Here is a 26,174-nt window from a genome sequence, read left to right on the forward strand (position 1 = left end):
ATGACTTTGGGCACTATTGCTAAGCCTGCTGTCTACAAGCACTCCTAAATCCTTCTCCATCAAGGATTCCCCCAATTTATCCACATTTAATTTGTAATTCGCCTTTTTATTCTTGCATCCCAAATGCATAACCTTACATTTATCTGTATTAAACCTCATCTGCCATTTACCTGTCCACGTTTCCAGTCTCTCCAAGTCCTTCTGAAGAGAAATTACATCCTGCTCTGATTCTATTACCTTACACAATTTAGTATCATCAGCAAAGATGGAGACTTTGCTCTTGATGCCAACCTCAAGGTCATTAATAAACAAGTTAAAAATCAGGGGTCCCAGTACCGATCCCTGAGGTACTCCCCTCACGACTTTAGCCCAACCTGAAAAAGTTCCATTTATGACAACCCTCTGTTGTCTGTCCATTAACCAGTTTTCAATCAAGGTGCATATATTATTACGGAGTCCAATTTGCTTTATTTTGTACACCAACCTCGTGTGAGACCGTATCAAAAGCCTTTGCAAAATCTAAGTAGACCACATCAACTGCATTACCCTGGTCTAAATTTCTACTTACCTCCTCAAAGAAACAAATAAGGTTAGTTTGGCATAATCTATCCTTCATAAATCCATGCTGACAATTACTAATAATTTTGTTTTCCATTAGGTATTCCTGAATATTATCCCGTATTAAACCTTCAAGTAGTTTCCCTACTATTGAAGTCAGGCTTTCAGGTCTGTAATTTCCCAGTTGTGATCTAGCTCCCTTTTTAAATATAGGCACCACATCTGCTTTACGCCAATCTTGTGGCACTGAGCCTGTGGAAATGGAGTCCTTGAATATTAAATATAATGGTTTTGCTATTACTGAGCTTAACTCCTTGAGAACTCTTGGATGTATGCCATCGGGGCCAGGTGCCTTATTTACTTTAATTTTTTCAAGTCGCTTCCTCAGTTAACCAATTGTTCATTAATATGGAGGTTGTGGCTTCCTCCTGCGGCACTACTATTGAACTTGATTCTTCCCTGGTAAACACAGAGGCAAAGAATGTGTTTAATACCACTGCTTTTTCCTTATCTCCAATAATCTGCCTACCCATCTCACACTGAAAGGGTCCAAAGAAGTTGTTAACTAATAACATTCACGAAAAATGGGTTTGATTGAAAAAGAGCATCACAGATTGTGCCGTTATGTGTAGTATGTCGGCAGGAAGAGTATTTTATATCAGTGTACTATTTAATTCAAGTTAGTTACATAACATTTCCCAAACATACAGTAGTTTGAAACCTTTTCATTCAGGAAACAAACTCCATTAATGCAAGAGTGGTATGGGGATCATATTTTAGACCAGCCTGCTAATGTTGGAAAGGGGTTCTTTGAAAGGTTTTATATTTATCCTGGGAGGTAACGGTTGTGCAGGTTTGTAAATAAGGACATTCTGGTACTGTATTCTATGCCCTTTTCTACTAAAACACATACAATTAAATAGGGCCGTGACAGCAGTGTTTAGGCCCGAGTCACTGAAAGGAATTGTGAAGCCTTCTACTGCAACTTGTTTTGTGACAGAGTTAAACCCAATCACAAATGTCAGCACTGACAATATTTTGGATCATATGGTCCCTTAATGAACAGCGTTTAAAAGAAAACCATAAGGAATATCATGATTTTGTGTTTCAAATGTTTTCAATAAGTTTCTCTCCTTAAAGCTGCAGTTCAGTCTTTTTTTTTTTTTTTACATTTATTTTTTTACTTCAATAGTTTCATGTGTGCAATCTCTAATTACCTAAAGAACTGTAAAGCTGCAGGTCAATTCGTTCTCCATGTATTGATAGGTCGAAATTTGGTGACATATTAAAAGCTGGGATTTGTTTATAATCTGCTTGTCTGTCAGTGGAAGCTCATGAGCTTCATGAGAATTCATGAGCACTCCTGCACTGACATGTGCTAGAGGGAGGGCAGGGCTGACAAAGGGGTGTGCCAGGGCTTGTGACAGGACATGAAGGGGCAGTGCCTTAGCAAATGGCTGCTAAAATAGAATACAAGAAAATTGGTCTTTCAAAGTTGTTTTTTTAAAAACAGAAAATGCTAAAAGTATTTTTTCTTACTACAGAACTGATTTATTAAAAAAAAAAACACACATGCAGGATATTGACTGAACTGCAGCTTTAAAGCAGGTGTGGTGCTTTTGTTTTTTTCTTTGAAAAATAATAAAAAGATTTATTTTATAACTGTCAAGCACAAAAGATGAATGTCCACTGGCGCTTGGACCGGATGAATGCGATGAAATATATAGATAAGGAAGAAAAGACAGCGGTGTAACTCCGTACATATAACAATGCTGGCTGCGTAGGTCTATGACAAGCCTGCACAACATACGGCCCGCGGGCCGCACACCCTGTGCGGCCCGCGACGGCCCCCTCCACCCCACTTCCCTGGTAGGGAAGGAAGGAGCGCGCTCCAGCATTAAGTAGGCGCATGCTCCAGCAGTGTCAGTGCGACTGTGACCGCGCGCTCACCCCTGAGCCCGCTCCAGCAGGGTGACGCGCTCTGGTAGTGTAGCGCGATACGGAACTTCCGGGGTCTGTTGCTAGAACACGCTTCTTTACCTCGCGATTCACCCTTCTGCCATCTCTACTGCCGCCATCAGGTAAGCATGGGGGGGGGTCATTCATGAGGGGGACTGCTGAAATGGGCTGGGTGAGATGATGCAGGGGGGGGTCTGCTGAAAAGGGCTGTGATAGGCTTTAAAAAAAAAGAAATGTATAATTTTCTATACAATTCTGTTTGAAATTAGACTACATTGTGACGATATAAATTATCATCATCGATGATTCTTTCCTATTTCCTATTCCAAACAAAAGGTAGCCGTTCCCAAGGAATACAATATTCGGCGCCACTTTGAGACTAAACATCACGAAGTCGCCAATTTGGACGCACATGAAAAGAAAATTAAAGCAGCACATTTTGTGAAACGTCTTGATGCAGAACAACAGATTTTCAAGAAAGTGAACACCGAGAGCGAGGCGGCCACCAAGGTCAGCTTGGAAATTGAGGGAAATTGCTGCTGCTGAAAAAAGTTTTTACGGAGGGTGACTTTATAAAGAAATTCATGTTAATTGCTGTTTCTGGGTTTAGTCCAGAAAAGAGGGGAACGTTTGAGAATGTCAGTCTATCACGCATGACTGTACAGAGAAGGATAGCGGACATTTCCACCAATCTTACTGATCAGTTGAAGCAGAAAGCCAGTGAATTCCGCCTTGACTCTCTAGCAATGGACGAAAGTACAGATTTAAAGGACACGGCTCAACTTCTTATTTTTATTCGAGGTGTTGATAGAAACTTTGAAATTACTGAAGAGCTTGTTGGTATGTGCTCCATGACAGGCCGGACAACCGGAAAAGAAATATCCACTGAAGTAATAAAGTGCATGGATGATAAGTTGGGAATAGGTTTTGCAAACTTGGTGGCCATTTGTACTGATGGTGCACTGGCAATGTGCGGAAAACATGTTGGAGCGGTTACTCTTATTGAACAATTTATCGGTAGACAAATAACCAAACATCACTGTATAATACATCTTCAGGTTCTGTGTAGCAAAGTTTTGAAGTCTGATTATGTAATGTCAGTGGTACTTTCTATTGTTAACTACCTCCGTTCTAGAGGACTGAAACATAGGACATTCCGAGCTTTTCTGGAAGAGGTAGACGCCGAGTGCAGCGACCTACTTTACCATACGGATGTTAGGTGGTTGAGTCGATGACGAGTGCTCCAGCGTTTCGTTGCTTTAGCAGTGAAGGCTTTCCAAATTAAATTGAAGCTTTTCAGAAGTCAGCTGTTGAAAGGTGAAATGTGTCACTTTCCCCCTTGTGCACAGCATATCCCTCAGCACAAGCACACCGAGCTAGGAGAAAAATATGCTATGAAAATGGATTGTCTGAAGAATTTGACAGAAGACTCACTTTGTCTAAAGAAGAAGACATTCAATTGAAGATGATTGAAGATCCCTTTTCAGTGGATCCAGCAGAATTGCCATTCCAATTGCAGTTGAACGTTATTGATCTTCAGTGTTCGACGGAGTACAGAAATAAGCACAGAGAAGGCAGTCTGTAGGAATTCTACAGGAGTATGGACAGTGAAAAGTACCAAAATCTTATTGACGCTGCAATGAAAACGTTCAGCATTTTTGGCAGTACCTACATTTGTGAACAAACGTTCTCTATCATGAATTTGAACAAAAACAATGTTCTTGTCTGACTAATGACAATTTGGAAGACATTTTGAAGACGTCTACTACAAATATGACCACGGAATACAACAAGCTTGTTGCTATAAAGAGGTGTAATACCTCATTAAGTTTGAGATGATTAGGAAATTAGTTAATTTGAATTAAAGTATTTTAAATGTAATTTTGTTTCAAGTAAACATGGTAAATAAATGTATTATTTTGAATAATAAATGCTGTTTTACCCGCGCGGCCCGAATCTGTTTTCCTTGGAGCTTTTCGGCCCTTCTCACTTTACAGGTGTGAGAAACACTTACATAAAATACAGTATAGATGGTATCTCATTACAAATGGATATAGGGACACAAATTTTCCATCAAATTGGACAGTACTCAACTGCATCTGGGAGTCAGGTAATAAACAGCTGGGAAATTGCAAGTGATCCATCACTTCAAGTGAAAGAGACAAACTATACAATTTGCATTGCAGGTAATTTATCTCTTCAGATAATTCTTATTATTATGATTATCTGACGATATAAATTACCTGCAAAGCAAATTGTATCACTCAATTGGTGATAGGTAAAAACAGCTGGGAAATTACTTCATTTTTAAGCCCCCCCCCTCCTTTTCTGAACCAATGTATGTGTTTATTCACATCTTTTTTTCACATCTGTGTATTTTCACATATTGTCAACTCCTCTAGAACCTTTATGAATTTATTGGTCAAATCAAAGGATTCTCTCAATTTTTAATCTTTAAGATATAAATACGTATAAATAATACAATAAATGTCAATCATTTATAAATTTCAAGATCATAACATTTATTGGTATAATCAAACAATGGAACCAGGTTTCACTCCCTTAAATACAGTTCATTACACTTCTTTAAATTTACCTTATGCAGTGGACACCTTAGAGGTTGAGTGTCATGGAGTTTAAATAAATTCTATCCCTTTACAAAAACATCAAAGCTCAACCACTGTTTAAGATGAATTCTTTTCTTTTAATGGAGATTTTCATTGCTTTATGAAAGTTCTTTTTTAAATATAAATTGTGTTTGTTTCTCCTATATCAGAAATGATATCAAATGCTGCTATGTTGTTTTTATGTATAGTATATGTTTTTTTAACCTCTCATTGTTCTTGTGAATTTTGTTAATAAGGTTGTGAAATTGTAAAGAAACGTGCTGACGTCACTCCGCATGTGTCACTCCGTGGGAGTTCCAGGAAGTGATTTGCGAATGGATGCCAGCACGATGTTAGGGGGTATTTAAAGCAGACTGGTGAGTATAGATATCAGTCACCTTGATAAAGAGCTCTGCTCGAAACGTGTTGGTGGGGGTCCTGTGTACCCAGTTATGTAGCTGTATCTGTATGCTGGCTCCATTAAATATATATTTTTAAGGATCAAACCTCTCCTTGGCTTAATTACTCTTTTTTTTGCCCTCCCTGAGCAACAGTGCCGGTTTTTTCTCTGTTCTTCAGGGAAATTACAAGTGACCTGACTCACAGATGCAGTTGAGTACTGTCCAATTTGATGAAAGATTTGGAAGATTCGTTTCCCTATATCCATTTCTAACGAGATACCATCTATACTTTATTTTATGCAAGTGTTTCTCAGACCTACGCAGCCAGCATTGGTATATGTACGGAGTTACACAGATGTCTTTTCTCCCTTTTCTATATATTTCATCGCATTCATCCAGTCAATGCTCCAGAGGACGTCCATCTTTTGTGAATTACAGTTTCTGGGAGGGACGTGGAAATCCCTCTTTTTAGGACTCCGGCAGCTGGACTTGATACTGTTCCCTTGAAACGACTCTGAACCGGAGTTTTTCTACCTTGACTATATACCATTTTACATGGTATAATTTTTACATATATTTTTTATATTCATATGTACCACGGTTCTATATCACTGATCTATTTTTAGATTTGTGTATTTTTATATTTAATAGAGTTAGCGCTTAATTTTTCCGATTAATTTTAGAACTGTCCCCTTCAAAAAGTTATACCCACTTATCTGCACTATGCTCCCCAAGATCAAAAAGCGTAAAATAAAATAATCAGGCTTCAAATTTCAGCAGTATAGGTCTGTGTGTATCTTTAAACACTGTTAAATATAAAAATGACACTGATGCACACAGATACTGATTCACATACAAAGATGGTAATAATCTAAAGAGACTGAAATATACAGTACATTGATATTTACATTTTCCCAATGTACGCGCATACATTGGGAAAATGTAAATATCAATGTATATTTCAATATCTGTGTGCATCAGTGTGTTGGTGTACGTCAGTGTGAATTGTGTACGGAGAGCACCATTAACACATTCAATACCAGACAAGGACAGCAATGAATATTAGGGCAAGAACATATAATGTTTTTACTATATATTTGACTTGTCTGACTCCCGTTTTCAGAGCTTACAGGGGTTTAACTGTCTAAAAAGCATTAAGAACACCAAAAATGATTAAGTCTTTGATAGAGGAAATGCAAAAGCAAGATAAAAGAAAGTTGATCCTCTCAGACATACCCGGACTTGATTGTATCGCTGCAAAGCTTTCTCCTTCAGGTCTTCCACTGGGTTGGGACAAAGTAAACAATACGTTATCCAAGTTAATTTTTAAATTGAAATTATAGACTAAATATATTTTGCACTCAGATTAAAACAGTCCTGAATTTGAGTAAAGTTGGCAATAACTTAGCCCCAAAGTAATGCGAAAAAACAGGAATGGTTCAATTTGAACCAATGCGCCATGATTAAATTGGTTGAAACAGTTGCCAATCCACATTAAAGCTCACAGATCAGGATTTTTTTTATTTTTGAAGTGAAACTTCTTTAGCGGCGTGAATGTAGTTGATTGGAGACGTCAGTCAGTGGTGACGGAAGTGACATCACTCTTGGCAGGGGGAGGGAGCGCTTTGAGAACCTGGAGGACATGCTGAGCGCACTCTCCACCCCAGCACCTGACATACACACACACACGAGGAATTCAGTTACTTTAAATATAGAAGTACAAATAGCTAAAACACGCATTATAAGTCAAACTTTTATGCACTGAAATTGTGTTTTGATTTTTAATTAAAATTACCATGACAAATACAATTTCTGTGACAAAACAGTGACAAGAGACAAAGAAGTTTCACTTAAAATGCGCACGCACGCGCACGCACACACACACACACACACACACACACACACACACACACACACACACACACACACACACACACACACACACTTTTTGTTATTTTTTTTAAAGATATTTCTCTCCCTCTATGAAGACCTACTGGTTACAAGAGGTTTTAATTTCACCCAGGGATCAGGACTGGATTGCGGTGGAGACAAATCTAATAATTAAAAGGTGATAGCCTCTCAAGTAGATGCCCCCAGATCAAAAAGTTAAAGTGCTAAAGTCAGTACAATATAAACATATACTGTAACAACATATAATTATAAGGCAACACTATAATTTGACCTACAGTTTTATTTCAAGGGTTAATGTCCTGTCCAAAAAACTGTGTTTTGAAGTGGCTTTTATACTCTATCTATTCCCAGAGGGTGACTACTACAGTACTTGACGTGAAATTCACTTACAAGAACCGCTCATGTCCTGTGGGTTGATGGAGGCATCAGCTGGATTAAAGGCCCCTGTGCGGAGCACGTAGTCTGTGCTGAGTGCCATAGTGTTAACCCAGTGCGCATGGCCTTGCAATGTGCGACACAGAACTCCCTGCAACAGAACGAGACAAACTGTGACTGGCAGAATAGGAGCACAGGCAGAAAACAGTACTGGCTTAGCTACTTTATTACATTTAAATGGTGATGTGTTTATTAGCCAAACAGCTTAAAGTGGAAGGCAATAACAGTCTGACAAGGTAAGTATTTCACAATAACTTTCATTTTTTACAGCATAAATAAATAATTAAAATGTAAGCATGATTTAAATCTTTTTTGAGTTAGTCATTTACATGTCATAAATGGAACGTTTTCAGGTTGGGCTAATGTTGTAATTTGAGTACCTCAGGGATTGGTACTGGGACCCCTGCTTTTTAACTTGTTTATTAATGACCTTAAGATTGGCATAGAGAGCAAAGTCTCAATCTTTGCTGCTGACAAAAAATTGTGTAAGGTAGTAGAATCAGAGCAGGATGTAATTTCTCTCCAAAAAGACTTGGATAAACTGGAAACGTGGGCAGGTAAATGGCAGATGAGGTTTAATACAGAAAAATGTAAGGTTTTGCATTTGGAAAGCAAGAATAAACAGGCAATTTACAAATTAAATTGGGATAAATTGGGGGAATCCTTGATATTCTTGATATCTGACAGGTTCAAATTACCTGCATTACAATGTATATAGGGATTAAGTAACCCTTTGAGTCCCACCAGGTCCGATCAGAAAAATAATAAATTTTTATTTAGTTAATTATTTAAAAACACAAACATAACATTCATACTTTTAAAATCCCTCAAAACGGAGGTGGCTATTGTGATCAACAATTGTATCAGGAATATACCCAAGTTAACGTATGTCCTGTTGACTCACAGACATCTCTGTCGGTATAATCTATTGTTTACCGAACTAGTAATGAGATCCTTAAATAATCCCCTAGGTTGTAAATAAACAACAGGCTGTATATCTTTATATAGTGTGCAGCTGGTAAACTCTATTATCTGTGCTGCATACAAATTTGAATATCAGTACCACTGTGTCCAGTTCGTATATACAGTCAATGTATTGAGTTAATTGTAATGGATACAACCTGTAGTTACTTGTCACATATAACTGAACTGTATCGTGGGTCAGTATATCGGTATATTCCTGATACAATTGTTGATCACAATAGCCACCTCCGTTTTGAGGGATTTTAAAAGTATGAATGTTATGTTTGTGTTTTTAAATAATTAACTAAATAAAAATTTATTATTTTTCTGATCGGACCTGGTGGGACTCAAAGGGTTACTTAATCCCTATATACATTGTAATGCAGGTAATTTGAACCTGTCAGATCATTGTTATCTAACTCTACTTTATTTGGCATGAGTGCTTTTGTTTCTTTGGGGATTCTTTTCTGGTCCTCTCTGGATCATATCTGTAATTAGACAGCAGGCTTAGCAATAGTTCCCAAAGTCATGCAGTAGCTGCAAAGGCAAACAAGATCTTATTTTGCATTAAACGGGCAATGGATGGAAGGGAAGTAAACATAATTATGCCCCTTTGTAAAGCATTAGTAAGACCACACCTTGAATATGGAGCACAATTGGACACCACTGCTTAGAAAAGATATTGTGAACTAGAGAAAGTGCAGAGAAAAATTAAATTACAAAATTAATAAAGGGGATCGATAATCTGATTTATAAGGAAAGGCTAGCTAAATTAGATTTGTTTACATTAGAAAAGAGGCGTCTTAGAGGTTATATGATAACTATATACATTCGGGGACAGTACAATGAGCTATCAAAAGAACTATTCATCCCAAGGGCAGTACAAAAAGGACTCAGGGTCATCCCTTAAGATTGGAGGAAAGGATATTTTACCAGCAACAAAGGAAAGGGTTCTTTACAGCAAGGGTAGCTAATATGTGGAAAACATAACCCATGGAGACTGATGGCAAATACAATAAATTTTGTTCAAAAAAAGGTTGGACATCTTTTTAGAAAGGAAAGGTATACAGGGATATACCAAATAAGTAAACATGGGAAGGATGTTGATTCAGGAAGTAATCTGATTGTCAATTTTTGGAGTCAGGAAGGAATGTATTTTTCCCTTACAAGAGATCATTAGATGATATTTCACTGGGGTTTTCTGTTTGCCTTCCTCTAAATTAATAAACTGATAAAGTATCTCATCTAAATTTATAGGTTGAACTTGATGGACGCATGTCTTTTTTCAACCTCATCTACTATATAACTGTAACTATGTAACATTGATATGCCGATTAACTATTATTTTTTTGTCTGCTATGCAAGACTGCCTTCTGCAAAAGTAAAAATTTTTTTTTATCTTAAAAGCAGGTGGTCTCCAGAGCCGAATCGCATTAATTTCAGCTGTGGGATATGCATCCAGAGATCCTCGGAATGAGACATTTGGCCGCGACTTGAGATCTTTACCTCCCCTGTAAGGTGCTGCTCGTTCTTCATGGAGGTTAAAATTATGTGTCACACAAACCAATAGGAAGCCGCTGCTGCGGGAGATGTAAACCTCCATATTATTCACCCAGTCGGGGATGCTACTGCTACCGGCAGCACCTATACAGCCAAGTATTAATTCAGCTCACTGATGCCACCACACCGTCAGCATTGCTTAAGGGTGATTAATTGTGTTTTCTCCTGGTTCAGCACCGCTGTACTTCTTTACAATCTACATGTGACTGTTTAAATCAGCTGAACGACAAAAGAGTTGCAAAACAACTGAAACAGGAAATAGATCAACTGTCTAATTTACTTTCATCCTTAACAGATTATTGTAAACTGAGCATTGTCTCATCAACCATGGGACCAGAAGACTAAAAAGGAGAATTCAAAGTGATGAGGTGTACGAATTGGGGGTTACAGAAAGTGCTAGAGAAGAGGGGCAGAGTGACAAAAATGGAGGGGGGTCAGAAATCATGACACCTTGCTTGATCAAAGTGCATTTGTAAGAATAAGCTTTCACTTTTGCACTCAAGTCGAAGCTTCCAGTACTTGCCACCATGTGAGGGCCCACAAATCAGTAATTATTACATTCTTATGGTTTGCTGTTAAACCACACCTCAAAGATCAGCATTTGTTTTAAAAAATGTAAAAGCTTTACGATATTAAACATATTCAGATACGTTGTACGCTCAGTATTGTACTAGGCATATTCTAAACTCTCATATGCATGCCTTCTGCTCTCCACTGAAAAACCAGGTGGTGTAATGCACAAGACTTCCAAAAGAGACATCCAACAGAAACCCAGAGCCCATCTTTTCCTAACCCAGAACATCTGGAACTTCAGTGACAAAATAGAACTTGTTTGAACACAAACATCAACCTAGGGATTAAGTATATATTGCATCATAGTGGCATTATTAAATTATTAAAGACTACCACGGATAGCAGCTTTTTATAAACGTACCTGACCAGTGTTGATAACCTTATTAAAAGTTTGAACTGCAGTGACACATTGAACATATTTGGACATTGTATGTTTACTCCAAAGTACGATTAAATTAATCAATGATGTATCATTGCAATGGAACGATATGACATGAAAAGCACACCGCTTAATTTCCCCATTGCGGAACGACAGACATATATGGCTCAGGCAGGAGTGAACAGAGAAGAGAATGTGCTTGTTCTACCTGAAGGGTGCTATCTAGGATAATGGACTTCCTAGGAAGTTGCAAATATACATTGATGGGGGAAAGGGGAGGGAAATAGAAGAATATCGTTTGGGGTTGCACACCTAAATTAATCCCTCAATCTATTGGTATCGGGTAGGGTTCATGTACTTGCAGTACATATGAGTATATTCTTACTCTATAACAAATCTGAAACCTACTGAACTCTGGAGGCTAAGGTTAGATAGTGAGTATCAAATACCTTGATGTATAGGGTATTTGAGGGATCATCCAGGTATAGTTAAAATAACTTTAATACAACCAATAAAAAAAACACACTCAAATAGTAAAAAAAATAATATACAAAGGAGGGTATGGGGGTAGGCGACTTATCAGACACCCTACTAATTGTGTATGTAAAGTATATTGTGTAGCGTAATTTGCAATAATGTATACCTGCCAGACAAATGCCTTAGTAATCCCAGGGTAGTGTAAATACAGATAAATACACTATTGTAGGCAAAAGATCTTTGCTCTAGGCAACAAGTAAGCCCTATAGGATAGGTTTGAATATCGTCATAGTTGGCAGACCTGGTAAGGGTTATATGGTATACAAACAAAACGCTTGGTAGAATACCAGGGTGAAAACCAAATATATATTTGAAATAATGAGGAGCTGATGGGCAGACTTCTTTAGATTGCCAAAACCCTCATTGGTGTAATAAATACGTTGTAATAGGCACTTATAATCTAGGAGTAAGTATCCCTGTCCAAAATGGGGTATGAATCAACCTGTCTGTGTATACTGACATAGGTGATTCTAATTGCCCCTAGGACCATGCTCCTCAAAATATACATAAACTGTATAACCCAGACAGAGAGATAATCTACGTAATGTGTGGATACAAGTTTACCATTAGCTATATAAAAGCTATAAACTCACAGAGCTTTGACAAAGTAGCAAGGTATTGGGGTATGAATACATCTGCCTGTACAAGAGAGTATATAGCAGATGATTCTGATTGCCCAACTTGCTATTGCCTGCTACTAGATGTAATAAAAGCTTGTACTACATCATAATACTGCTATTAAGTCATGAGAGGCAATACTCAAAGCTTTGCCAGACAGCTGTAAAACTGATACAACTGCTGCTTCCCCTCCCTCCTGCAGTCAGTACCCGACAGCTGTTTCGCCCAGAACTTGGCTTCTTCCGGGGTTACCTTAGTGCACAGCTCCGTGTTGTTAAGAAGGCCAATGTTGTCATGGTAACGTGCACCTCCCATTCCATTTTAACTGAGCATGCGTTCAAAACGGAAAGTGCTGCATATGTGGATGTAATTATAAAAACCTTTTTCTCCTGATTACAATACTTTCTAGTAACTTGTTGTAGCATTCCGAGAAAAAAATATCAAAAATACTGTGTTTGATGATGCATAGTGAACAATAGTACCAAAGAGTATTTAAGAAATGAAAACACAGTGAAAAATCCAGGGGGGGGGGGTGGGGGGGAAACCACAGTAAAATGACAAAAAGTAAAACAACATACAACACACCCAGCTCTAACATAATGCTGTAAGAGGTACTCAAAAGGACAAATATACTTGATCAGAAATTGCTGGTGGGTATACATTGATTAGTGGAAGATTCTTCATTCAGTGGATCACTTATATAAAGTGGGTCTGGGATGTATTGTGATGTTGGTTCTTCACAGTGAGAGCCCCAGAGTGGAGCATGCTTATACATTGTTGGAGACTGTATAGACCTAATAAAACTATCTTTCATTACTGCAAGCATACATAGAACCTAGTAATTCTACCAGTTATAGATCTGTGTCTGATATTTTTAGCTTTGTTGTACCTAGTTTCTAGGTCTATGTACCATATCTGCAACTATTTTCATGTAATGAAAGGTGCATACATAAACCCTTCATTTAACCCATTGGGTGACAGGGTTTGCAGGTTAAAAAAACATTTTGCCTCTCTCTGTAGTAATTTAGTGTCCCAGTCCCCTCGTCTGATGCTTGATTTCAGACGATCTAGACCTTGATGTTACCCTGATGTTGTTGGCGGACATGTCTGGAAATGGGGGTGTCGAGGTTATTTCTAATCGACCCCACATATTCCAGAATCATACGTCTGAGTTGCCGTCTTATTTTCCCAATATATTTGAGTCCACGTATACACGTTGCCATGTAGATGACCCCCGCTGTTTTACAATTTGTAAATTGATGGTATGTTTTTGAATGGTCAGTTTGTGAATACCTTACTCTTAGTCATATATTGGCAGGCCTTACATGATCCACATTTGTAGGACCCCCTATTTTGATCAACTAGCCAATTTGTTTGGCTATTCCTTTTCTGGAAATGGCTATGTACGATTTTATCTTGGATGTTTCTGGCCTGTTTCCATACTAGGGATGGTTGATCATTCACTATATCCTTTAAGTCCTCATCATTTTGTAGGATATGCCAGTGTTTTTTTTTTATACTATTTTTGATTTCTTTCCATAGTTCGTTGTAAGTGCCTACAAACAGGATGATTTTAGCATCTTCTTGTGTATGTAATTTGGTCTGTAGCAACATTTCTCTTGAAGTACCAAATGCCCTTTGATACGCCCTTTTAAGGAGTTTATATGACTGTGTAACCTCGTTTAAGAAACCTTTCCTTCATCTTATCCGCTTCCAATTTGAATGCTGCATCAGTGCAATTGCGTCTGAGACGTATGTACTGACCCACCGGGATCCCCTTTTTGGGGGGTTCTGGGTGGTGACTGTCGGCTTGCAAGTAGTTATTTGTTGCCGTACTTTTCCTGTAGGTAGAAGTACTCAAAGTTCCATCCACTTTTTTTGAAATGGTAAGATCCAAGAAGTTAATACTCTCGGTACTGACTTCAAAGGTTAACTTCAAATTATGTGTGTTATTATTGAGGGTACTGATGAAGCTATCAAGGTGTTGTCTCGTGCCATTCCAGATTAGGAGCACGTCATCAAGTATATTTGTCCTTTTGAGTACCTCTTACAGCATTATGTTAGAGCTGGGTGTGTTGTTTTTTTTTTTTTACTTTTTGTGGTTTTACTGTCCAATTTTTTACTGGATTTTTCACTGTATGTTTTCATTTCTTAAATACTCTCAGGTACTTTTGTTCAATATGCATCATGAAGCACAATATTTTTGATGTTTTCTCTCGGGGTGCTACAACAAGTTACTAAAAAGGATTGTAATCAGGAGAAAAAGGTGTTTAATTACATCCACATATGCAGCACTTACCTTTTGAACGCATGCTCAGTTAAAATGGGACGGGAGGTGCACGTTACCATGACAACGTTAGCCTTCTTAACCACACAGAGCTGTGCACTAAGGTAACCCCGGAAGAAGCCAAGTTGTGGGCGAAACAGCTGCCTGGTACTGACTGCATGAGGGAGGGGAAGCAGCAGTTGTATCAGTTTTACAGCGTGAGCACACGCAAACTAACTCTGCTGTCTGGCATAGCTTTGAGTATTGCCTCATGACTTAAAAGCTTGTACTACATCATAATACTGCTTTTATTACATCTAGTAGCCGGCAATTGCAAGTGGGGCAATCAGAATCATCTGCTATGTACTGTCTCTTGTACAGGCAGATGTATTCATATCCCCAATACCTTGCTACTTTGTTCAAGCCTATCCTATAGGGCTTACTTGTTGCCTAGAGCAAAGATCTTTTGCCTACAATAGTGTTTTTATCGGTATTTACACTACCCTGGGATAACTAAGGCATTTGTCTGGCAGGTATACATTATTGCACATTACGCTACACAATATACTTTACATACACAATTAGTAGGGTGTCTGATAAGTCGCCTACCCCCATACCCTCCTTTGTATATTATTTTTTTTACTATTTGAGTGTGTTTTTTTATTGGTTGTATTAAAGTTATTTTAACTATACCTGGATGATCCCTCAAATACCCTATACATCAAGGTATTTGATACTCACTATCTAACCTTAGCCCCCAAAGTTCAGTAGGTTTCAGATTTGTTATAGAGCAGGCCTGCCCAACTCGTAAAGTGAGAAGGGCCGAACTGTTCCAAGGAAAAAAAATTTGGGCCGCACGGGTTAAATCATCATCATCATCATCATCATCTCTCCTCCAGCACCTCTCCATCATCATCATCATCATCTCCCCCAGAACCCCTCACTATCAACCTTTATGATACTCCCCATCTATCTCTCATACCCCCATCTCTCCCCCTCACCCACACAATACCACCCCTCCACATCAAAAACCCAATACCCCCTCCACATCCCCCCAGCCCATTCCATGTCAGCAGCCCCCCCATGTCTCTCTTCCCTCAATATAACAACTCTCTCCCCCTCCCCTAAATCACACCCTCTCTCCCTCCTCTCAATGACTCTCCCCCTCCCCTCAATATGACACTCTCTCCCCCTCCCCTCAATATGACACTCTCTCCCCCTCCCCTCAATATGACACTCTCTCCCCCTCCCCTCAATATGACACTCTCTCCCCCTCCCCTCAATATGACACTCTCTCCCTCCCCTCAATATGACACTCTCTCCCTCCCCTCAATATGACACTCTCTCTCCCTCCCCTCAATATGACACTCTCTCTCCCTCCCCTCAATATGACACTCTCTCTCTCCCTCCCCTCAATGTGACTCTCCCCCTCCCCTCAATATGACTCTCTCCCCCTCCCCTCAATATGACACTCTCCCTCCCTCCCCTCAATATGACACTCTCTCCCTCCCCTCAATATGACACTCTCTCTCTCCCTCCCCTCAATATGACTCTCCCTCCCCTCAATATGACTCTCCCTCTCCTCAATATGACTCTCTCCCCCTCCCCTCAATATGACACTCTCCCCCTCCCCTCAATATGACACTCTCCCCCTCCCCTCAATATGACTCTCCCCCTCCCCTCAATATGACTCTCCCCCTCCCCTCAAGCTGACTCTCCCCCTCCCTCCCCTCAATATGACACTCTCTCCCTCTCCTTCCCCTCAATATGACACACTCTCCCTCCCCTCAATATGACTCTCTCCCCCTCCCCTCAATATGACACTCTCTCTCCCTCCCCTCAATATGACACTCTCTCTCTCCCTCTCCTTCCCCTCAATATGACACTCTCTCCCTCCCCTCAATATGACTCTCTCCCCCTCCCCTCAATATGACTCTCCCCCTCCCCTCAATATGACACTCTTCCCCTCCCCTCAATATGGCACTCTCTCTCCCTCCCCTCAATATGACACTCTCCCCCTCCCCTCAATATGACACACTCCCCCTCCCCTCAATATGACACACTCTCCCCCTCCCCTCAATATGACACTCTCTCTCCTCAATATGACACACTCTCTCTCCCTCTCTTCAATATGACACTCTCCCCCTCCCCTAAATGACACTCTCTCCCCCTCCTCTCAATATGACACTCTCCCCCCCTGCAACTCACATCATACCCCCCCTGCACCTCACATGTCAGCAGCCCACCCACCCCTCACATGTCAGCAGCCCACCCACCCCTCACATGCCAGCAGCCCACCCAGCCCTCACATGCCAGCAGCCCACCCCCCCCCTCACATGTCAGCAGCCCACCCCCCCCTCACATGTCAGCAGCCCACCCCCCCCTCACATGTCAGCAGCCCACCCCCCCCTCACATGTCAGCAGCCCACCCCCCCTCACATGTCAGCAGCCCACCCCCCCTCACATGTCAGCAGCCCACCCCCCCCTCACATGTCAGCAGCCCACCCCCCCTCACATGTCAGCAGCCCACCCCCCCCTCACATGTCAGCAGCCCACCCCCCCCCTCACATGTCAGCAGCCCACCCCCCCCTCACATGTCAGCAGCCCACCCCCCTCACATGTCAGCAGCCCACCCCCCCTCACATGTCAGCAGCCCACCCCTCACCTCTGCACCAGCCCGTTTTTCACACACCCCCACCTCTGCACCAGCCCGTTTTTCTCACACACACACACACACACACCTCTTTTAGATCAGCACATCCTCTCTCCCCGGTACTAAGCCCCGCCCCCGGCATGCTCTGACCTCCCCGGCATCCTGCATCCTCCTCATGCTGCTTCTGCCCCCACTCACTGCAAAACCCGGGGGGGGCATTTTTTTAAACTTTAAAAAAACATTTTTTTTTTTAAATTTATTTAATTAATTAATTAACTGGCGCTCGGCCGGAGTCACTGCGGGCCACACAGAGAGGCCAGGCGGGCCGCATGCGGCCCATGGGCCGTATGTTGTGCAGCCCTGTTATAGAGTAAGAATATACTCATATGTACTGCAAGTACACGAACCCTACCCGATACCAATAGATTGAGGGATTCATTTAGGATATTCTTCTATTTCAGGCAGGAGTTTTAGGAAATTTTAGCTATTCATAGATTTTATGCGCCTGTACCTTATTGATTGGGATTTTTGATACAGAGATCTGTAAAAAACATATTGCCCCTAGAAATCAGGAAAGGTAGGAAGTCACTTTTTCTGCCATCTCAGATCTTCACAGAGAAAGCTTTACTATATAGCATATTCACTTTTAATACAGTTATATACGGGTGCTCAAAAAGATGTATATGGTTATTTTAACACATTCTATGCAAATGATTATTATATCTATAAAAAGACATGATTTGTAAAACCACTTTAGATTGTTAATTATCCTACTATAAACAGACAAACATTTGTTGGACCGTTCAAAAAATAAAATAAAAAAATAAAAACCTTGCTGTATAGGATCTAAAATAGACATTGTTACAATATATGCACATCGTCTAAAGTTGGCTGCATAGTCCCTCTACATCAAAAATAACCATGATTAAAGTGGGAAAAACCAGATGACATACCTTCCAATACTTTTGGAAATATATACAAGATACATTCAACTTCTGACTATATTGTTTATATACCATCTGCCCGATTACAAAAACACAGGAGCACAAACAGGAGTCTGGTGAACTTACATCATGGGCTCTCCAGGCTTTTATTGTCCTGTCCTGCGACGAAGAGTAAAGCAGGCCATCTCCACCCCATTTCACTCCAGTCACCGAGTGTGTGTGACTGGTAAGAATCTTCTGGCACTGGCCCATGACAGTATCCCAGATACGGATGCTGCAGTCCTTGGAGGCACTGGCAAGGTATCGGCACTCCGCATTCCTGAGAGAAAGAACCAAACAGAACACAAAAAAAAGTGACACTTATGCTTAACTATAAGGATTATTCCAGTGAGAGGAATCAACACAGAATGCCCCAAAAAAATAATAATCGTACAAACATGAAATAAAATGGACTTCAAACATTATTTCAATAAAAGGCTAAAAAGAGAGAATTCCAAATCTCCTGTGAGTACTTGGTTAGCGCAACACAATCCCAATTTCTATTATAGCCAGCCAGTAGTGCTTTAACTCCAGAATATTGTCCAGAAAGATGACTCCCCAACCGAAAGATCAGGACCAGACAATCTGTAAGCGCTAGGTTTCATACTTTTGAAAGGTTGCTTGGTTTTTGCCATCACTGAGATATTCCCATTGGGAAACAGCTTGATTTTTTGGATTCAAATTTCTGGATCTTTGTTCTACTTCCCAAGAAATTCGTTGGGCAGACCTTGATGCTGTATCTTGCCCAAGGGACTACAATTTAGCTGATGCACGACATAGCAGGGACAACCTTGTTCTTTTGGCCATTTTTCTTAAGAAGCTATGAATATCCCTTTGGATATTTTGTTTCTTTTCCTGAGGAAGTAGTTTTCAATGTACAGATAAACTGTGGCACTTGGACTTCACTATAGCAGAGATTTGTAGCAGGAGAATGCCCTTTATAAGGAACAATTATAGTGTCACAGTGTATACCCAAGCCAAACGATATAGATATCTACATATACACTGTGGATGTAGATAAATTCCCAATCCCCACCTAGTGGGCCAAATTCCAGTCACTCGTTCCGTCATTACAAAGACAAATGTGAGGTGCATTATCATATTTATTGTATTATCTATATGCCTAGTCATAGAAATATTTTACTACATACAGACTATACACCAAATCTGTGTGTATATCCAGATGTATAGCTTAATAAAGAGGGGATAATCTACCAATCAAGAACATGTAACATGAATTTGCAATAAGGCAGTCAATCAATTGTATTCAGGTAATATATGAATCCCATGAGAGTAATATAAAGATCCCTTAAGGATCTTCTAGCGAATACAGCATAGCTTGGACCACCATGTTAACAAACTACAATAATCGTGCTACATACAACGGCAGAGGGGAAAGTTACACAAAACGACAAGCAAAATAGGTCTACTAAGAGGCAATATCCCTGAGGCAACTTATAGCAGTACAGGGTATGGGGGTATACCCTCAGTTAGCCCAACAGAAATGTTTAGAATTGGACAGAGCTTTTTAAGGCTTGACAACACACCTTCAGAGGCTAAAGGATTAGGCTTGTGCTCTCAGAGAAAGGAGCCAAAGAGTAAGACAACACAAATAGAAAAAGAGAGAAGCTCGTATTTAAATGGCTCACCAAAGCCTGAAGACATTTGGAGGAAAGGAGGGCATAAAGAGCCAACTTTGATATTCAAAGAAAGGGATGCCGATGGCCCAGAATGGAGGCAGCACAAGAGTGCTGTGGCAGGTGCAAGACATTTTTAGGGCTTCTCCCTTGCCTTGTGGCTCAAACGCTGACCGCAGTTGGCAATGTCCATGTTTCCCTCTCCTCTTCTCCCTTCTAGCAATGAGGCAGCACAGCTTCAGAAGGCATCAGGCCATTCTCCAACCTTGTGGGGTGGTCCAAAGGCCGTTGGAAAAAAGATTTTCCAGTTGCTCTAAGGAATCCCTTGTACTGGAGGACCAGAAGTTTTTTTTGTTCTATCTCAATGAAAACGCAGGAGTGTTAAACCCATTCAGTGCTTACTACCATGGGTCCCATAGGAAAATACTTTGCATCTGCTATGTAAACTGCCCCTTTACAGTTAACTCTGTGACATTTTCATGCAAGCACCAATACGTACATTATAAACATGTTAAGAGGAAATTTTGGAAGAGGCTTCAATTCCCTTAGCTACTCCCTTCTATATAATGTCACTGTGTTAAGTACAGTAGTTCATACCCTACCTGGCAATAGTAAAAGTAGCCTTTCCCATTTAATGTGTGGTTCCCCGATAAGACGTTAATTCCAAATAATCTACCATCACACATCTGCATTTCTTTGCTCTAAAGGAAGTAAAATGGAAGCTTACTTACAAGTGCAGAGGTTCCCAGCACAGCCACGTTATCCACTTTGAATGCCCTATTAATGTTTTGCCAATCTGTTTCCCTGTGCTGGGATCCCAGATGAAGATCTAAAAAAGAAAATAAAAAAAGAGAAGGTTACATAACATTGAGCACTCTGGACCAATGTCAAGAACAAAATTGTTTAACAAGACATAATATGGACTCTCATTATAATCGGTGGGACAAAATAAGTCTCACAAACCCACATATAGCTAAATAGCATAATTACCTGGTGCAGTGACAACTGTAGATATAGATATATAGAGATATATACACACAATTCCCAGTCTATCAGGGTCTTCCCTGGATTGACTGGTCAGAGACAAATTGCTGCTATGACCAGGCTTTAAGGGCCCGGCAAGTGGCCTGCAGACAAATTATCACTCTGCCTTTCTCCTCCTCTCCCAGGGCAGATTCCCGCTCTGGTTAGCTGCTCCAGTTCGGAAACAGGACAGTTATGTGACGTACAATTACAGGACGCAGCAGACTAGAGGTGGCCAAACAGATTTATAAAAGTCTAGTATTCCCCCCCCCCACCCCGCCACAGGACTGGTGAAGGTTATAGGGGGTGTCAGCAGCTAATTTCAGTCCTGCTCATCAATGGGAGAGGCTGCACCTTTCATTCTGGATACAAGGTTAACATACGTAATATGAATTTCACCAGCAACAAAGGAAAGGGTTCTTTACAGCAAGGGCAGTTAAAATGTGGAATTCATTACCCATGGAGACTGTGATGGCAGATACAATAGATTTGTTCAAAAAAAGGTTGGACATCTTTTTAGATGGGAAAGGTTTACAGGGATATACCAAATAAGTATACATGGGAAGGATGTTGATCCAGGGATTAATCCGATTGCCAATTCTTGGAGTCAGGAAGGAATTAATTTTTCCCCTTAATGGGGTTTTTTGTTTGCCTTCCTCTGGATCAATAAGTATAGATATGGGATAAAGTATCTGTTGTCTAGATTTAGCATGGGTTGAACTTGATGGACGTACATCTTTTTTCAACCTCATCTACTATGCAACTATGTAATATGACAACAGTAGATTGCAAGTGCAGACATGCAAGAAAATAATGGCACTGGTAGAGATGGACAAGATTACCTGTGAGACTTTATTAAATTACAAATTTAAACAGGATTCAAAATCAAGTCAAATATTCACAGTCTCTATGTATAACTGTTTATGCTGATGGTAGCGAGCTTTGCAGACTATTTTAATCATGTGTCTTAAGGGCTAATTAAACACTTCCTTGAAAATATTGTTTTTTTTAAATTAAGACATACAGTAGGGATGAGGAAAGAGGGAGACGCATAGGGGGAAGGGGGGGGGGAGGGGGGGGAAGATGGCTGTGACCTCTCCAGGAAATATTTCCGCTAAGTAAACATACAGAAAAAAGGGGAAAGGGGGAACACAAATTGAATGTGCCCCCTAAAAGAATTCACTTAAATGCACACCAACAGAATATAAAAGTTAACTTTTAATAAATTCCTTAAAACATATATTACCAAAGTAATGTGTAATGTGAATTAAAAATGTATTAAATCAGTTTAATACATTTTTAATTCACATTACACATTACTTTGGTAATATATGTTTTAAGGAATTTATTAAAAGTTAACTTTTATATTCTGTTGGTGTGCATTTAAGTGAATTCTTTTAGGGGGCACATTCAATTTGTGTTCCCCCTTTCCCCGATTCACTTTTCAGTTCACAGTTTGCACCCACCATTTGATTACCTCACTTATGTACTCAATCACTTTATTCAATTAGTATGGTCCTGTGATCACTCCCTACCCTTTTGTTGTTTTCTTAAGTAAACATACAGGCATACCCCACATTAACGAACGCAATAGGACCGGAGCATGTATGTAAAGCGAAAATGTACTTAAAGTGAAGCACTTCCTTTTTTCAATGTACTGTACTGCAATCGTCATATACGGGCATAACTGATGTAAATAATGCATTTGTAACAGGCTCTATAGTCTCCCCGGTTGCACACAGCTTCGGTACAGGTAGGGAGTCGGTATTGCTGTTCAGGACGTGCTGACATGCGCATGCGTGAGCTGCCGTTTGCCTATTGGGCGATATGTCCTTACTCGCGAGTGTACTTAAAGTGAGCGTCCTTAAACCGGGGTATGCCTGTATATAGGGATTGGGTGGATGCTCAAGTGATCGATCCCAAAATTACTCAAATATTATAATCAAGGAGATGACAACACATGGCGATTATAATTCATAATTCAGTGATTCCAATAACAGTCTTTAAACCTATATTGGGGCTCTATTACACCCTGAAGGTGGAAAGTGGCATTGCAGTACCCTTCCCCTCCTCGTTGGGATGGCCCTTAAGGTAAATGATAGTGAGTACACTATGTGTCCCCTGAGGTCTCCTCCAGCGTGCAGCCGTGTCCAAGATCCAGACATATCCAAAAAGATGAGGTGCGCAGCGCACAGCAACAGAGAACAAGGTCATAGAAAATTATTACTTTATTAAAGCTTTATTTTAAAAAAACGGAGTGTACACCCTCTGTTTTTTTAAATGCTGCTTTAATAAAGTACTCTTCATTTTCTATGACCTTGCTCTCTGTTGCTGTGCGCAACTCATCTTTTTGGATATCACTAAGTAAACATGTGATGTTCCAACACGTAACAATTTTTCTAAGTACAAAATGGAACAGTCTAATAAGAACCGACAAGTGCAATGAATCCACCAGAGAAGTTTCAGTTGGGAAAGAAACCAGTGGTAATATGGTAATAACTTGCAATGGAAAGCAAAGGAGAACTGCGATAAAAGAAAGGACTCATGGATAGAAGAGGGAGCACTTAATGCTGCCAATTACCTACTCCATGTACCCAGGATATTAACAGGGTGGGAGCAGTGTCCTCAGTGACACTGATTGTAACTTATTTGGCCCTTCATTGGATAGGGTATGAAGTATACAGATACGTACCTGGCTATTTTTACAGCCCGAAGCAAGTTTTTTCCCATCTGGAGACCAAGCTATACTAAGCACCCAGTGTGTATGTCCTGAGATTTTAAAGACAATATATGTTAATAAATATACCTCACACGACAAATACATGGTATCTCAAAATACAGAAATTGGACCAGATACAAGACATTTAAAAACATAGCTACCACAGTACAAAAAAGAAAAAAAAAAAAAAGAAGAAAAAGAAAAATGGAGAAGCAAGGAAAGCAACACAATTTTTTTTTATTCCATATAACAAATCCCATTTAAGCACAATTTTAACTATATATATATATATTTCTGCAGTCTGCAGTCTTTCTATTAACCAATTTAAAGTCAAGCCACTAAAAAGAAACAAACAAAACAAAAAAAACTGTACAAATTTCATTTACATAACCTGTGCACAAAAACAATTAAAGACAATTTTGTTGCAGTGTCCGTTTCCCTTCCTCACCTTTGGCAGTAAAATGAGGCGTTTCTGTGCTGAGATCCCAGAAACGAACCGTGGTGTCCCCTGATCCACTGGCCAAGTACCTGAAACACAAGATTATATTAAAAAAAATATAAATTAATTTTTATAAAATGGGGCAAATGTATAATTCAACGCTAGCCTCGTAACCTTGAGCACATCACTTCATCACGGTCACTAAATTGTAAGACATTATCAATGACACACCAATGCTTTTTTCTTTAAATCAAGATACGTAATGCTTACTTTCCGGTTGGGCTGAAAGCTACAGAAATGACAGCCTCAGTGTGTCCCTCCAAGGAACTGGTGCAGCGTGTTACAGCACGGACTTTAAATACAGCTTGTGGCTGGTAGATTATGTCCAACACCTTTTCAGTCTCCACAGGCTGCTTCTCCAGGGTCTTGTCCAGAGAAGTTACTATCTCCAAGTCATGGACATAGAAAGCCAAAGGCAGCGGCTCCTCCTTAATACACACAACAAAATCACATGGTAAAAAGGTTCTAATGATCTTAGATAGGTTTGTCATATGTGGGGAAGGATCAGAATGAAAGAACGGACAATTGATATTTTTACGATTGCCAAATAAAATGAAAAACAAAGGAAATAAATTAAACTAGTATACTTTGCTATTTATTGGAAACAAAATCTACAAACTACTATACTAATAAAATGATATATTTAAAATATATACATTCTATATAAAACAGAATTAAAATACCATGCTTGCATTTCAATTAAAATGTATAGTAATCATAGATAAATGTATTGCAGGTCCCGGCTAAAAATCAAGAGAACAAAAGAGCACACACAGTACCTTCTCCAAAAGGGCATTACAGACCAGCTGCAGTTTATCAGGTGTAATATCCACAGGTATATCAAAGGGGGTACCCAGCACCTCTCCATTTTCAGCCTTAAACTGAATTAAAAGCCTCCCTGCATCTTCCTTCATGTCTAATCTGAAAATAGAAATGTTTTAGTTCAACATTGTCAAATCACTGTCACCAATTTACAACCAAGTGTATTTGTGTGTCTACGGTACATACATGCGCACACTTACATATATACTATTACATACGTTTGATTACGTGTCTGTGCATACTAGAACAATCGAACACCAATAACCATATAAACAGCTGATTACCAAAGCTGCAAACAATCTTAAAAATTTAATCTACCCTCCCAATTCCTCAAATCCCGTGCATTTTATGTACAATCCCACTTCCCTCCCGTTTGAACGGTGTTTTATTCAACACACGCCTCTCCCACCAACCTACCCCTGTCCGGTCCTGGGTGATTCGATGGTTTGTAACTTTCAAGTCTCAGTAAGAGTCAGCAGACATGTATTGACTGCAAACACGTGCAGGGAAGGAGCTGAGATCATCAAACAGCGCGGTGCTCACACCATAGAGCTGCATTAAGTGCCAGCAAGGCACAGAGCATGATGACGGGTTACAGCGCCCCTTAGTAACTGGGAGGCAGTGTAGCATGATTGTGCAATGTCTACCATTACCTCCATTGTCTGCCTCTCACTAATTCAAATATGTCCTCACCATTGGAGTTTAGGGCTTTAAAATCTGGAAGACAAAAAAGTACCAATCAGAAAAGTTAGGAGGCAGTGACATGACGATATTTTGCAATATTTAGAATTAAGTTTTGTGCCTAAGATCTTTATTTTGTCCATTTGCTCTGCTTTGCAAAATGTGTGAGAATTCTCTCTGAAAAAAAGATCTGCATCAAATTTCTGAAACCTGGCTAATGACGTTCTTGCATTTCACATGGATGCCAAAAAATAATAAGAGCTTGATATTGGCACTTTAATAAGTTGGACACGTAGCTATATCTATATATAACTACATTAAATTAGTAGCGACTATTTATCAGTCTTCCTGCTGCACAACTGGGGCAAAAATGGCACCAGATTTATTAAGA

General features: G+C 39.9%; 1 protein-coding gene across 1 annotated transcript in view; it reads right to left on the minus strand.

Moving 5' to 3' along the window:
• NLE1 (notchless homolog 1) overlaps positions 1 to 25,665 on the minus strand; it is a 39,078-nt gene extending 13,413 nt beyond the window's left edge. Inside the window, exons 1-9 of the mRNA XM_075589604.1 lie at positions 25,520 to 25,665; positions 25,060 to 25,201; positions 24,491 to 24,708; positions 24,230 to 24,309; positions 23,755 to 23,831; positions 20,771 to 20,868; positions 18,490 to 18,682; positions 7,826 to 7,961; positions 6,761 to 6,807 (exon numbers count right to left, since the gene is read on the minus strand). Of these exons, the coding sequence (XP_075445719.1) occupies positions 6,761 to 6,807; positions 7,826 to 7,961; positions 18,490 to 18,682; positions 20,771 to 20,868; positions 23,755 to 23,831; positions 24,230 to 24,309; positions 24,491 to 24,708; positions 25,060 to 25,194 (984 nt within the window). The 5' untranslated portion in view covers positions 25,195 to 25,201; positions 25,520 to 25,665. The remainder of the gene's footprint in view (positions 1 to 6,760; positions 6,808 to 7,825; positions 7,962 to 18,489; positions 18,683 to 20,770; positions 20,869 to 23,754; positions 23,832 to 24,229; positions 24,310 to 24,490; positions 24,709 to 25,059; positions 25,202 to 25,519) is intronic.
• Between the last annotated feature and the right edge of the window lie 509 nt (positions 25,666 to 26,174).

The sequence above is a fragment of the Ascaphus truei genome, chromosome 3 (genome assembly GCF_040206685.1).
Source record: "Ascaphus truei isolate aAscTru1 chromosome 3, aAscTru1.hap1, whole genome shotgun sequence".
Classification (NCBI taxonomy): Eukaryota; Metazoa; Chordata; class Amphibia; order Anura; family Ascaphidae; genus Ascaphus; species Ascaphus truei.